The 15,920-nt window shown below is 37.8% G+C and overlaps 1 protein-coding gene across 1 annotated transcript in view; it reads left to right on the forward strand.

Annotated features, from left to right (window-relative positions):
• ASXL3 (ASXL transcriptional regulator 3) overlaps positions 1 to 15,920 on the forward strand; it is a gene marked incomplete at both ends in the record, with an annotated part of 133,353 nt that overhangs the window by 84,931 nt on the left and 32,502 nt on the right. Inside the window, 3 exons of the mRNA XM_082479292.1 lie at positions 728 to 845; positions 1,770 to 1,889; positions 6,411 to 6,574. Of these exons, the coding sequence (XP_082335418.1) occupies positions 728 to 845; positions 1,770 to 1,889; positions 6,411 to 6,574 (402 nt within the window). The remainder of the gene's footprint in view (positions 1 to 727; positions 846 to 1,769; positions 1,890 to 6,410; positions 6,575 to 15,920) is intronic.

Below are 15,920 nucleotides of genomic sequence, written 5' to 3' on the forward strand. Positions count from 1 at the left end.
AACCCTGTATTCAATCCATTTATGAAACACAAAGCACTCCCATTTGTAGAGATTTATTCTTGTATCATTTTTCCCCAGATTCGCCAGAACACCATCATGTTCGTGTTCTGAAGGTTAATGCCCAAAGTCAGGCAGACAGTAGCCAAGTGCTGCAAGGTTTCCAAGATTAGGACCGATTCCCTTCACAAAAATAAATGATTCCTGCCATGTTCAGTGATTTTGTGCAGCACTACTCACGGCTGAGTGAGTGCATCAATACTGTAGTCCTTACATGCTGTACATACTGATGACACTCTGTGTTAACTTGATTGAGCAGTATACTGGAGAGGATGCACCTGCGAGAGATGTGCAGACATATATATTTTTATTTGGGTTTTGAAACATTTATTTTACAGTTTTGTTACTTGGAAGTCTTAGTTTCACATTCCATGGCTTATCACGTTGTGCTGTTAAGGTAGAGCAAACAGTTACGTGCTTCTTTGTTGTCAAAACTGTATTGGAAAATGATCTGAGGTGCATCTTCTTTCTCCTTATAACCAAAAGCCTGATTTTATATTTTAAAGGAAAATGACATAAAGGGGACGAGTGTGAAGTCTGGCAAGTCAGTAGCTATGTAAATTATGCTTTTTTAAAAAGATTCAGTTTAATGGTAGAGAAATGTCTCATGTAATTCACTTATAAGCGTTATTTTTTGTTACATTTTTATGTTTTGTTATCATTTTTGTAGGCTTTAAGACAGCAGCAGAAAAGAAGAAATGGAGTCTCAATGATGGTAAACAAGACTGTTCCTCGTGTTGTTTTGACACCATTAAAGGTGTCTGATGAGCAGTCGGATTCACCTTCAGGTAAATAGCTAAAGGACCGTTTGCAAGATCAGCTCTAGTCACAGAGCCTTCCTCTGAATCAGCTGCATAGCATACAGAATTTGGAGCTGCTGAAATAATATTTCCGCTTGGTGGCTTTGTTTAATGTCTTTATTTCCTTATCAAATCTGATGTCTCAAGGATGGAGATTTTTCTTTAATAAAGAACTGAAGGCACACAGTAAAATGACAGTTGGTCATAGCAGCAGCTTTAAAGGAATGCAAAGTAACATTTTGTTTGGCTCTGGAACTCTAATGGAGGACCACATGCTGGTATTCAATGCCATAAAAAGGGGAGGGAGGGGGAAGGCAAGCTTCTCTGTGAATGTGAATTTGTGTCTTGATTCTGCATTGCAATACTCAGATCCTTTTGTTAGCTTTTCTTCTTCTGGTACTATGCTTATCACTGCAGCATAACCTTGACCTTTAGTTCTGGTGGTTACGTTGCTTCATTTTAAGAGATTTCTATGTCTATGTTTAACGCAAATTGACAATTCTATTTCCAGGCATATCTCTTCTATAAATGTTTCTTCACAAAGAAATAATCTTTTTTTCGCCTTTAGATTGCTTTACTGCCCCATAACTTGAGGTTAAAATATTTTTAAAGATATCTCCTGGGCATTACAGGAAAATGTTATTTTTAGTAGATCAGTGAACATTTTTACTGACTGCAGTGTTCAGTAAACTTTAGTTTTCAGCACTTAATTGATTTATTGAGCTTTTACTTCCATTTCCTCTGATGATGAGGAATCATATTGTGACCAGAAAAGCGTATTGCCTTTCAGCAAGTAGATGTCAATTTTTTTTAAATCCTATTTTTGTTTTGTTTACAGTTTAGGGGGTGCTGGGGGGATTGTTGGTACAAGTGCATCGGTATCATGTTTGGGGGGTTTTATTTTTTCCTAAGGATCTGAATCTAAAAATGGTGAAGCAGATGGTTCTGATAAAGAGATGAAACATGGGCAAAAGTCTCCAACTGGAAAACAAACGAGCCAGCACTTGAAGAGGTTAAAAAAATCTGGTTTAGGTGAGTAGGAGTAAAATAAGTATCTTACTTGTTATTATAATACTGATATTTTTCTAAACTCTGTGTTCTCTTCTAAAGTTTTATTTTCTGGTGTATCCGACCCTTTGTCAAACTCAGCAGCTGATCCTTTCTCAAGAAGGTATCTTTCTTTCTGCCTACCTGGGAAATCCATGGGCAATTTTCCCCCCCAGAATGCATTTCTGTAGTTGCTTTTTAAAGTTTGACAGACCTAAGCAACTGCAGGCAGAGAGGTCATTTAGCAATTAGCTTGTGGTTACTGCATTATGATTTTTGGGGGGATGGGAGCAAGGTGAAGCAAATACTCTTTCTTCCTGGTAAATTTGCTTGCAGTCTAATATACAGTTATTCCCAAAGATAATAGCATATATGTTTACTTGCCTGCCCTATTAGAAGTTAACCCTTTTTTCTTCATTTGCATTATTCCATGTCATATAGAGATTTGGCATATCATTTTTGGCTGACTCTCTCTCTTTGGTTGCTTTGTTTCTTCAGTTGGATCCTTAATTATTTTGAAGCTACATCTCTTGAGGTGGTAGATACAGTTTCTGGTTTTATTTTCTGTGTTTTTTAGCAAGATTCATGGATGATGATCAGTAATTAATGAAGAATTTTCTCTGAAGAGATGCTAAGAGTAAATTCTCAGAAGCTCCATGTGATAGGCAGATTTTCCTGCTCTGCATGAAATATAATTGGAAATGTTCCCTAAGGAGCAGAAAATGTAGTGTTCACTAAGCCTCTTGTCTCGGCTAAAGTAAAGTAGAATAATTACATAACTGTTTCTTTATTTTTACAAAGGAATTCTGGCATTCAGCACGCTACTGAATCGTTTGAAGAAGTATTTTGCAATGTGGCCATATTGGAAAAGTTAGTAAACAAGTTTTTGTAGTGGCTGGTTTTGGGGGTTTAAGATTGTTCTTCTTTATTCATGATTCAGCCTAGGCCTAGACCTATATTTATATATAACCATTCTGTAAAATAGCTTGAAAGTACTTTACTTCCTAAATAGCACAGGTTGGTTGTTAAATATGCTATTGCCAGTTCCTGGTGAACTGTTTCCTGCAAGCCTTATTGTATCACAGCCTCCCATGAAAGTGTATTTTGGTTTCATATATAATCTTTCTGCAGATTAATCATCAGCCTCAGATGGATAGCTAGTTCTCTACATTGATCAAATGGCATTAATCAAACCCAAAAATACCCCTTCAGCATTACAACTTTTGCTATGCAAAGATACGTTCAATTTTAGGTTATTTCCTGTAAGTTTTCTTGACATTTAAGACTGAGATATATAATTTGAGGTATACATTCCTCCCCATCCCCAGAGATTTCATCAGCTGTTGGCTGATGATACCAAATGTAGAGTGAATTCATTAGATTTTTTGTGGATTTCAGAAAAAAATCCTCTGGCCTTTGGGGACACCACACCTGGAATGTGGGGACTTATGTGTAAGGTGTAAGGGTTTCTGTTCTTGTACCTGCTGCAATGTTTCTCTTATGACATAATATTTCTTGCGATACTAATAGAACAGTTGCTGAGCATCTTTGAGAATAGGTCCAGTGTCCTATATAGTGCACAATTCAATACCAGACATTGTTTGATTTCTCTGAAACTCTGCTGATCTGCCCAACATTCATTGCATGTTGTGTTTGGTAGACTTGCTGAGCTCCCATTAAATATGATGATTGTTTCCCCTTTTAGTTAATTTATTCTGCTGACTATGTGATTTCTATCCTTTTCCTATTTTGATTTTTATACTTTGACGTAGAACCATGGTGCTCCCATCCTTTTCATAGTTAATTCTCTGTTGGAGGCTAATCTCTTTTCCAAGGCTGTAAGCTTGAATTTCTTTCTCATCTTCCAGGTTCTATTTCTGATCTGGGCAGTGGTTCCCTCAAACTCTGGTAGTAGCTATATAAGCATTCAAAATGTCTTTCTCTGTAGAAAACAATATAAAAAACATTAGCGTATGTTTTGTCATAAACTGCTCTCAGAGTTACGATTAGCTATGCAATAGTGGCATACTCTTGTCATATTCCACAGAACAACTACTTTTCATACTCCTCCTGAATAATTCCCTAGATCTGCTTACAAACTTGAGACCTGCACTAAAGGTCCTAAATTAGCCATAGGAAGGGTGCAGGAGAGAGAATTTGTCCTTCTGAACAGATTTTGTTTTTTTTAAAATATGGCTGTGCTGGGCATCCACAGTGAGCTACTGGCCTATCATCCTAGGAACAATACACGTATTTCTTCAACAAGTTGATAAAACCTCCTTAGTAGCCTGTTAGCAGTAGCAGGTCAAACAAATCAGAAAATGTGTGACCCACGCACACAGAATTAGGTTTGACTTTCTGATATTGTCTTGGGCTTTTCACACTATTAAAGTATCTGCCACTGACTTTGCAGTCACGTGTCTTGTTTTAGCTTGGATCATCTGTATGTGTATATCTTTCCATAGGATATGAAGCGTTACCTGGGGAAAACGTTACTCCAATTTGGAGTCACTTAGAAGATGGAGATGTGTATTCTGTATTGATTAAAGAAAGGAGTATACATACAGGCATTAAAATTGAATACATCATACTGCCTGTGTTACATTTAGGGACTGTGTTCTTTTTGCATTTATATTTAGTGGGTGGAACAGATGGTGAGAACAGTTTATTGTGATGCATTCATGAAAACGAACACTTCTTCCATACAATTGTCCTTTATAACAGGACATTTATTTGTTTGTAATGGAGTCTTTGCTGTACTGTGAATTGGAAATAGGTTACAGTGTGTTGTAAAAGGTTATCTTGTGCTGAGTGCAAAGTAATCCTTGTTTCATTCAGTTGGTGTTATCTGCTGAAAAGTAAAAGGAAATTGCAAGAATGTGGCTGAAGGGGAGCTTGCAGAATTTATAAATCTGCTGCAGTTTCTTTCATTTGTACGTTTTGTGGGTGACGTTATAGTCTTTCAGGGAAGACCACTGTAGGCCTTCTAAGAAATCTAAAGCATAATTGCATTATTTTTATTAATTTTACTGTTTAGTAGTTTGTATCATTTCAGAATTTCCTAATAATCAGTATGCCCAAATTCCCCCATTTGTAAAAATATATTTATTCTTCTTAACATGTCAGCTGTAATCATTGCTGAGACGTCCTGTGTGAATGCCAAATACCATCATTGCTCATAGCAATTGAATATTCTTTTCAGTTACTTTTTTAGAGATTTTACAGGAGTTTGCGTATGATTTAATTAAAAGCCCTTTTGTAACATCTTTGAAATAAGTGAAAGCACAACATACCAAAACCTGGAGGAGTTTCCTGGGAGGGGTTAGAAGCTTTTGAGTTTTTCTGGCCACCTGGACTCCCCACTTTTTCCATTTCCATATTCAGTGTTACAATATGTTATGACTGGGGGAAAAAAAAAAAAGGATTGCAGCAGTATGTATATACCCTGAAGCAGGCAGCAGGTATTTGCTCTTTAAGGAACTTTGAAAAGCATCTTTTAAATTTTATCCCAGAAATAATAACAAAATGAGACCAGATGGGACCTCCAGTGGTCAGTTATAAGGCAAAATCAGTTATACACCTGTCATTCTTGACAGGTATTCGTCTAACATATTCTTAAAGATTTCCACTGATGGAGAGTGTAATGCCTCCCAATGGATCTAATCCAGTGTCTCCTTGTCCTTGGTGGTTGAAAGCTCTCTTTTCCCAGTATCTGAACAGAAATATTTCTTACTGTGGGAGAGTTTAAGCTCTTTACCTTTGCTATCCACTGTGGACAGTAAGATATTGTTCTTTACCCCTGTGTATCAGCCATTTATGTATTTCCCCTTCCCTCTGCTGAGTCTTCATCTTACTCATTCCTGGGTTTGTATTTTTCCTCACAGACCCTGTTTTCTAAAACTCTGGTAGTTCCTGCTTCTGCCTTCTGTGTGTTAATCATTTTAGATCCTAGGTTCTTATGAAAATTCTGAAAAAATGCATGTGTTTAGACACTAAGTTAAGTCATTAAATATTCTCATCTCTATGATCACTATCTATTCACACAGGTAGAAAATTCTAGCAGGTGCTATGGGACAAGTTATATAGGCCATAGTGCACTGCAGATGCAGAGCACGGTGAAAGAGAAGCACTCTGTAATGATTGATTCAGATCAGCCTCGTCAGGCAGCCTTTTGCTTGGAAATAGGTGCTTGTAATTATGTTGATGACATGACAGAAAAATCTTCTGCTGCTGTTGACTTGAGTTGGTCTCTTGAGCTGGTAGTAAGAATATGTCAGCTGTGATGTTGACTGGAACGTGGATCCTATAAGAGCTCAAGAGACAAATACAGGGAATATAAAAGAAGCCATTAAGACACCTAGGAAAGGCTGTGTTAGCCTTCTCAGAGTACTATTTATCTGGAGCTTACTGTATTACACAATAAAAGCTAAGAACTTAAAAAGAAGAATTGTTCTTACTCTCTTCCTTTATTTATGTTTAAAGTTATTTCTTGTTTATTTACTCCAGGACATTTGAAATGGACCAAAGCTGAGGATATTGACATAGAAACACCAGGATCTATTCTAGTGAACACTAACCTGAGGGCTTTAATAAATAAACACACCTTTGCTTCTTTACCTCAGCATTTTCAACAATACCTCCTGCTTTTGCTTCCAGAAGTAGACAGGCAGGTAAGTAGCATCATGCAATATTTCTTTCTTTAATGAGAATTTTTTTACGATGTGTTTACATAGGCTGATTTGATTGACTAGGAACTGTTCTAGGAAAAAAGAAAATTTCCATACTTTCTTAGGTAAAACTGTTAGATGTAGAATAACTGTAAAGTTTGTCTAAGCATCAACCAACTCCTGCTTCCTTTCTTTCTGAAAACTGTGCAGCTTCCTGATTTGTCTAAAAGGAAACTGGCCAGTGGATCTTCTGAAGTTGCCATATCTCTTAATTAGCTTTTCTACGTACGGTGTTGAAGAGAGACTCATCTTCAAGACTTTATTTACATTGAGTCTCTCTTCATCTGTGATCTTGCTGGGCACTCTGCTAGCAATGTCCATGTCAATATTAGTTCTGTTAGTTTCTTCTCCTCCTCACCTCTTACGCATGCCTACCTATGCATCTACCCAGGTCCAGTGCAGAATCCATTCCTTTTCACCAACGTCTTGTGCAGAGCTCATGGTGGTAGGCTTATATGGGTTGTTAGTCAGTTCTGTTGAGGAGAATTATTTGGGGAGTAACAGGGTGGAAATAAAAGTTCAATTTCATGTTGTTGCCTACAGTGCTTGGTCCTTTCTGCATTTGTTGGCCACGTTACAGGCTTCTTAGAGCAAGAAAAATATCTTCCCAGCATGTCTAGCAGTTAAAATAGCAAAGATAACCCAAAACAATTTCATTTATGCACTTGCCTCGCTTACGGATTTAAACAGTCTTACCGATTTCAATGGGGAATACTCATGTACTTAATTCAGACACATTAATTTACCCAAATAGGGCATTGTATTTTTTGCAGATGGTCAATATCCCTCTTTTTGTGTAACAACTAGAGAATGTAGGTCACTTAAATGACTAATTAAAACCTGCCTCTTAAATCAGTATGTTAAATGCCATAGTTTCATTTCTTAAACTGTTAGTAGTTAGCGTCTGCAACAGTAACCTGGGGGAAGGCAGTTCAATATGAGACAAAAAGAGAATGAAAAATTATATTGATGTACATTTACTCGGCCTCTTACCAAATTATTTCCTGTGTGTTGTCGACTAAAATTATGCACTTTGATAATGGAATATTTGAAAAAGAACATTAAAAACCAGAGCAATAGGAGACACAATGTAAATGTATTTATTCTCAAGCTCCCACGAGGCAGGCAAAGTCAGTATTGACAAATTTTAAGACAACCTTTTTACCTGCTGTAAAACAGATTTTAACTTAGTGCCCAGCAAATATTTTCCTGATAGATGTGATTATTTTTTTTCTCTTTCTAGTTAATTTACCAGAAGAGATAAAAAAATCTGCTAGATAAAATCATGTTTTCTCTCCAACCATCAAAGATCCCAGTGTTCATGAAGTACATTTCAAGTACAGGGGCCTTGTTAAGAAGTTTCTTGCTTTAAAATTTATTTTTAAAAACGGAGGCTGTAGAAGTGACAAGCCATTTATTTACCTTCTTATCAGGGTTCTTACAGCAGCATTTTTGGCAAGAAAATCAAGAGAGTATTTGTTGAATTTAATCATACTTCACTAGTTAAAAGCAATGAATTTCTTTTTATTTTTTTATTTCAGAAAGTGTTCACATAATGCATACATCGCCAGTGTTATTTCAAAGGCCCAACACAACATAATTGGACACTGTTACTTAGCAAGCGAACTAGTCACAAAAAAGCAGTTATCATGAGACATTTATAGGTGTCCTTCTGTCTGTCCTTTTCTTACAGCGTTCTGTGGGTTTGTGTAGCATACCATGTTTCAATGTGCATTTGGAAGGCAGGAGTCTACATTGACCTCTGGAAGCTCAATGGAAATGTTCGGCCTCTAAGTGTGATAGTTCGAGGATTGTTTTCTGGTGGGGAGTGAAATAGCCCCAAATCCTCACTTTGTGGAGGTCTTAGCAGAGGAAGAATTGCATCACTTTTCTTGATATCTGAGAATATGTCCTTTGCTATGCCTAAATACTAGCATCCCAGATACAGACTGTTGAAAGCAATTGAACTGATGTTCTTTTCCTTCCTGTGGCCAGTGAAAAACGCCAGTGTGTAGTGTTCAAGGATCAAGTGAGAGGGAGAGAGAATTCCAGCCAGGGAGGTCTGGTGGGAGTCTCTGGTGTTGGTCGCTCCAATTAGACAAGGCAAGGGTATTCAGTCTTCCTCTTTTATTTCTACTGTCTAAATCAAGTGGGGCATCAGGCAAGCAAAAATGGTGTAAAACTATTCTTTGAGTTAGCTGCCCATCTCTGAGGGTTCAGTTTCGTTGTTTTATATTGTCCCTTTCTTGTTTTGCCTGAGAATTCCTACTCCTGCTCTTCTGGCTCTGAAGTGTTTCCTCCCTGTGTACTGCTCTGCAGTTGGCTGCTGCTGTCTTTCCCAGAGAAAGCTGCCTTTCTGTGTTGTCATGTGGATATAGTATGTGAAGTACTGTAATGAATGGCACTATAAAAATGTAATAGAGTTATGCTATTTGTGTATATATAGTGATCTGTGAAATAAATTACTAATGAAGTGCAGTCTCATTTAGGCTTTATTACTGCTCCACATAGAAAAGCCTTATGATGAATGATCTTTTGTCATTTCTGTCATAAACACCATTTTTCTGGGCGGTATAACTCCTCCTCCTTAAATCGTACTGAGCTGAAACTTGTCATGCATATGTCAGTTTGAATAAGCATTTTTAGAAACCATTAGTTAAGGGAGTTGAGGTTTTCTTTTTTTTTTTTTTGCGTGCGAGTGTTTATTATAAATTTCTCTCAACCCTAGTTAGTCTACTATGTTAAAAAAAAAAAGTTCAGGGCTAAGTCAGGAGCTTCATGGGATGTATTTTCTGATTTTTGTTTTGTTTTCAAGTTTTGCGGTTGCTATCAGGGAGCCATGGGAGCCCCTAATGGAACAAGAGCCATGGGAGCCCATGGAACAAAAGGCCTTAGGAAAGATGTCCCAGAATGGAAGAAGTTGAGAACAACTCTGCTGATGTTGGTGCAGTCATTTTTGCTACTCCAGCTAGATTTTTGACAAAGTGGAAGTGTAGGTTCATTGCCTTTTTTTTTCTTCCTTAGGAAAAGATAAATTATATCATCAGTTATTCACACTTGAAATTAATTTAAGCTTTTATATTAGTTCAAATTTTATTTCAGTAGTGATGAGGCCTGTGTGTAATTTTCTGTATTCAAAATGCCTATTAAAAAAATGGGAGTAAGTTGGCAGTTATGGTAGGTGTGTTTCATCAAGGATTTTATTTACTTTCATTTGAGTTCAGAGTGAAATAGTATGTGGACATCATTCAAAGAAGCAGCCATGACCCAGACTTGTCTATTTAGCAGAGTGCTCCAAAATGTTGCATCATTGGATACTGGGAACCTCATGTCTAAAATTTGAACATTCAGATTTTCAGCTCTTTGCTCATCTATATGGACTCAAAGGCTCAAAAACCTTAAAGCTCAGCTGATACAGAAGCCTGTTGGGTGATCCCCCAGGAAGCCTAGATGTCTAAGCTGGCAATAAAGAAAACATGTAGGTATAGAAACTATGTGGAAAGCAAAGTCTCTGCACAAAAGATTTCAGTTGTCACAAATCCCAGCAAAGTATTTTTCTTTTCAGCTCTAATTAGAACATTCTACAGCTGAAGAACAATGGAATTTTCATCAAAGAAATACCTGCTTCTAATGTTAATACATCAAGCTGATAATTACATGTAACAGAAGCCTTTCTGACCACCTCTAAGCAAATATTCATCTTCAAAGCAGGAAGTTTTTCTCTGTATCTATATTGCTATACTGCATCAGCGCCTCTAAATATTAATTAAACAACGTATGTTGTGCAAGGATGAGTAACAGGTCTGTATGACAGGTTGCTGAAAAGGAATGGCAGGTGGCAATGTCTTGTCTACACCACCTTTCCTTGTTGCTGCTACTGGGGAGTGAAATTCCTGCTATTAACACTGGGGTATAGGCAAAAGGAAAGGAAACACACCTGTGTAGTAAGGGTCCGAGAAGGGAAGTGCTGCCTCGTCTAAATAGTTGCAGAAAGCTTAAGTGATTTTACTCATCCTTAGAGAGCTAAACAAAACGTTCTTTCCTGAATGGTCTGAAAAAATGTCTTTCCAGACTGTGCAAATGCTTAACAACTTTCTGATCTTCGAGAATTTAACTCCCTGTCCTATATTTTTAATTCTGGTAATATTGAGTTCTTCTGAGCCTCTTGTGTTTTGCACCTGCCCTGACCTTTCACATAGGATGGGAATTTCCTCCTGCAAAAACACCCACAAAGGATCTCAAAGCCTCCTCAGATCTGTGTCTTAGGTTACAGTGCCATTTTATCTGAGCACACCTACTCATGAAGAGCATTTAAAACAGTAGAGGATATCCTAGTAAAAAATTTATCTTAGCTTTTCTTGTTTTATGAAAGAAATGTAGCAATCTTTTATTTTTTAATCAATCTACAGTTTATAGATAGTCAAGGTAGTTATTTAAGTTCAAAATTCTAATCTTAAATATTCTTAAGGAAATACTTAAGCCATGTAGTGTTGCAGAAGTGCCTGTGAATATTTCAGGTTTGTAGTAAGCCAGTGTACTAAAAAGAAAAACACGATGTACAAACCAAAAGATTCTAAAATGGGTGAAAGCCCACCGTAATCTCTTTCTTTTAATTTCTAGATCAGTGTATCCCAAAATAATAACTGTCTCTTGGGTCAGTGCCAGTACTGTTGTTATGTAATAACATTAAAGCATCCTGTCATTTTAAAGTCAGCACAGGTTCTGTGTTTCTGTCTTGGCCTACTCAATTGATGTTGATGCTGGTGCTTCCAGGTTGATTATATCACCTTGCAAAGGTTCCTTCTCACCTTGCATTGAAAAAAAGTATGAATCAGCTTAATATCTGTTCCTACCGTTTGAGCAGTGATAACAAAGGGTAACCATTGGTTTTGATGTGCACAAATTACTCCTACTCCCAAACCCATCAGTTTGAGTTCTGCAGTGGGGAGCGGTAATGAATAACACACAAAATTCTTATGCTTGTAAAAGACAAGGACAGAGGTCTGCTATCTGCCATTCTGACACTTAGTATTTATTTTATTCTTTGTAATCAAAAGAATAAAATACTATTTAGTATATATCTTACTGTATATTAGTTTTATATTAAAAGAGGTTAAGCGAAGCTTTATTTTCACAGTTCCTTCCTTGCAGCATTGTAACCATCTTCCTATTTGATTTCTTAACTTCATCAGTACTTGAGGAATATATTTGCCATTGGACTTTTCCAGAATTTTCTTTATAAGACATCAAACTGCAGAAATTTGTCCTGTATGTATTATTTGCTCCCAGGTTTGTGGTGTTTTGTTTTTTTGTTTTTTTTTACATTTCTCTCCATGGAAGTATTGTATAGTAGTAGCTAAATGGTTACCCTATCTTTAGCTGCCCTTTCTGCTAATACTGCAACCTGTTAGCTGTCCTTTTCAATTCTCTATCATCAGTAGCTTTCAGTATTTATTATTATGTTCCTGTAAATGTTTGAGTTTTAGACTGAAATAGTTTTAGGGTTATGACAAAGCCACTTAGTTGAGGAGAACATTTGCAATAGAAGGTTAAATGTAACATATGTCTTCTGCACCTAAGCATATTTAAAAAGCTGTTAAATTGGCACCCCTGCGTGTGTAGTAATTAAAGGTCATTTTATGTCACATTTCTCCCTTTGACTGGCATTTTTTCTTTGGTTTTATTGGTTAATGTGGATAGCATGGCGTTGTTGTAATGTGCTTTATTTGTACAGCTTTATTAGGGTAGTTTTAATATAGGTATCTTATAGACTAGATAGAGGAAGAAATTCCAACGCATTTGAACTGCCTTTTCAATGAGATTCTAGCTCAGCTAGCCAGGGGTGTTCAGAGAGGTTACTACCCCCAGCCGGCCCCATCTGTCCTTGTGCTGCAAGTTAATACCTTTTTTACAAAATGCAGCTGTATGGATGGTTTATCTGCACATTTCACAGTCGTGTATTAACAACAAACATCAGTTTCACTTTACATGAGTTGAAGGCTGGAGGATTTTACTTCAAAACCTCTGTTGGCTTTAGCTACAGGAATACTCTTTCAGCTTCCCTTGTGCAATCCAGTAAGGCTCACTGCAATTGCATTGTAGTCTGGCTGATCTGATTGATGTGGTAATGGAATTCTTGTTTGCGTGTTTGCAATAATCCTCAGGGGTCCTCCTCAATATCAGTTCTTCTGCATATGTGAATAGGAAGCTTTACATTTTTGATTAAGTGTCATGTTTTTGTATTTCTGCAGGCTTGGTCACGGTATTTCAAAACTGTGAATCAGTGTTTTCCACCACGCTGCATCCATGTTGTGGAAGTTCTTGTTTCATTTCTAAAGCCCTAGCTACAAGCTCTTGTCATGCTTAAAGCATGTCTCACCTTTACAGAGATGTTAGCAGGACTATTGCGATTGTTTTTGTCTGTAGCAAGGCTCAACTCAGTTAGAACATCTAGTAGGACACAGCAATGGTGCTGTGTCTGCTGAAAGCTGAAAATACAAGAGCCACAGCTGTCTCTCTAGCATCTTTTTCCATAATTCCTTCTGGTGTGTGAGGGGCCCTGCACTCATGGTTGTTCTCCTGGTCCAAACTAGTCCAGGTTTTGTTCCCCTCTCCTTCCCTCCAAACAAATTTTGTAAAGTACATTGCACAGCTGCTAGTGCTTAAAAAAAAAAAAAAGAGAACCTTGAATGCAATACCTGTTCCATTTATGTTTGACAAAATTATTATTACTTTAAAAAGAGAAAAGAATTGATAAAGCACCTCACTTCCAGTGGGAAAGCACTTACACAAGTGCCTTTTTAAAAGACTTTGTGCTAGGAGCTGTGTTATGAGAGTATAACTAATATGTGGGCATAAATGGTAACATATATGGACACAAGGGACTGTCATGCTTCAAATTACATTGCTGTAAAGGATGTATTGCACTACTGCAGTGTGTAGTGTTTCCACTGTTCCTTCCTTGCAAAGTGCTAATAATTAAGTGATATGAGTTGGTCTGCAGTGCCTCCAGTGTTTCCTCTGTAGGGCTGCACTGGAGTTAGATTGAGAACAGAACATTGCTTACAATTCTGAATCTGAAGACGGCCAAGGACTTGAAACAGGATGTTGGATGCAGGTGCAGTGAAAAGAAGAGCAAGCAGAAATGATCCATCTGTGCTCCTGCTGCACTCTGTCCCTCTCTTCACCCTTTCTTTCTCCCTCCCCTTATCAATTCCCACCCCTGCCCTCTCTCCCCCACCCATTCAGTATATTTCTTTTGCTTAAAGAAAAAAGGGATAAAGAGGTTGAGGGTTTTTTTCTTAATTATTTCAGAATGTTACTATTCTTTGAGTTATTTAAACTCAAATTTCCTTTAGCTTGTTCTCTCTTGTATTAAGGACATACAACCATTTGTTTTGCATAGGAGGGCTATGTTTTCTAATGCCTAGGGAAAAGGGATTGGATGCAAGGTTTTCATTCAGAATCATAGAATTATAGAATAGTTTGGGTTGGAAGGCATCTTTAAAGGTCATCTAGTCCAACCCCCCTGCAATGAGCAGGGACATCTTCAACAAGATCATGTTGCTCAGAGCCCTGTCCCACCTGGCCTTGAATGTTTCCAGAGATGGGGCATCTACCACCTCTCTGGGCAACCTGCGCCAGTGCCTCACCACCCTCATTGTAAAAAATGTCTTCCTTATATCTAGTCTAAATCTACCCTCTTTTAGTTTAAAACCATTACCCCTTGTCCTGTCACAACAGACCCTGCTAAAATGTTTGTCCCTATCTTTCCTGTAGGCCCCCTTTAAGTACTGAAAGGCCACAATAAGGTTTCCACAGAGCTTTCTCTTCTCCAGGCTGAACAACCCCAACTCTCTCAGCCTGTCCTCATAGGAGAGGTGCTTCATCCCTCTGATCATTTTTGTGGCCCTCCTCCAGACCTGTTCCAACAGGTCCATGTCTTTCCTGTGCTGAGGACTCCAGAACTGGACACAGTACTCCAGGTGGGGTCTCATCAGAGTGGAGTAGAGAGGCAGAATCACCTCCCTCTATCCGCTGGCCACGCTTCTATTGATGCACCCCAGAATGCACTTGACTTTCTGGGTTGCAAGTGCACACTATTGGCTCATCTGCAGCTTTTCATCCACCAGTACCCCCAAGTTCTTCTCGGCAGGGCTGCTCTCAATCCCTTGATCCCCTAGCCTGTATTGATACCTGGGGTTTCCCCGACCCAGATGCAGGACCCTGCACTTAGTCTTGTTGAACCTCATGAGGTTCGCTCAGGCCCACTTCTTGAGCTTGTCCAGGTCTACACCACTCAGCTTGGTGTCGTCCACAAACTTGCTGAGGTGCACTCAATCCCACTATGTCATTGATGAAGATATTAAACAGTGCTGGTCCCAATACAGACCCCTGAGGGACGCTACTTGTCACCGATCTCCATCTGGAAATTGATCCGTTAGCATGTGGACACTGAGCCATTGAACAATTTATGACACTCATAAAAAATGACTGACTAATTTTAAAAGTTTGCATGTAACACCCCCTCACCTTCTGCTTCTTGGGGTCAAAGGCATGTCTTTTTATTTTTATAAAAAACTAGTTGAATAGACCCTGGCTCTTTACATCTCTTTCTGCACCTTCCCCAACATATGAGCATTGTTGGATAATTTAATAATGTTTTACTTTCTCAAAGTCTCCAAGCATCTTTTTTTTTTTTTTAAACAGGTTTCGTACATTCTTGCCTTGATCATGATCTGTGTGTTTTTCTATTTTACCTTTTTTTCCCAGGCTTACGTGCCTGTTCTAGGTCTTTTATAAATACTTGCTATTAGTTGTGTGTTCTGACATGTTTGGGATTGGTACTTGCATGATGGATGTAATAGAAAAATAAATTTTAATTGTAATTTCTATAATTGAAATGCAGTTAGAAGGTACTGTTTGCTGCATATTCTGTGTTTCCTTATTTTTTATTTGCTTTTTGCTTCACTTTAAAACATGCTTTATCTTTTCATTTTGCCAGATTTATTATTCTCTTTAAATTCTTCATTTAATTTCTTGCATCTGAGCTCAACCAGATTGGATTCTATTGTCTTTTTTGACACTACAGTGTATTGGAATGAATATAGCTATCCCACTTGTCTTCTTGATTTAGACAAGGTCTAAATTAACAAGTCACATTTCATTTTGAAAACATATGTTTGCAATTCTTCAGTCTTACTCCGCATATTTCCCACTTTAGTGAAGATGGGAAAGGTCTTTGTTACTTTCTTTAAAAGACTCTTCTTCCTTTTCTGCTCTTGTCTGA

Source organism: Vanellus vanellus (genome assembly GCF_965231255.1).
Source record: "Vanellus vanellus genome assembly, chromosome: 2".
In the NCBI taxonomy this organism is placed as follows: Eukaryota; Metazoa; Chordata; class Aves; order Charadriiformes; family Charadriidae; genus Vanellus; species Vanellus vanellus.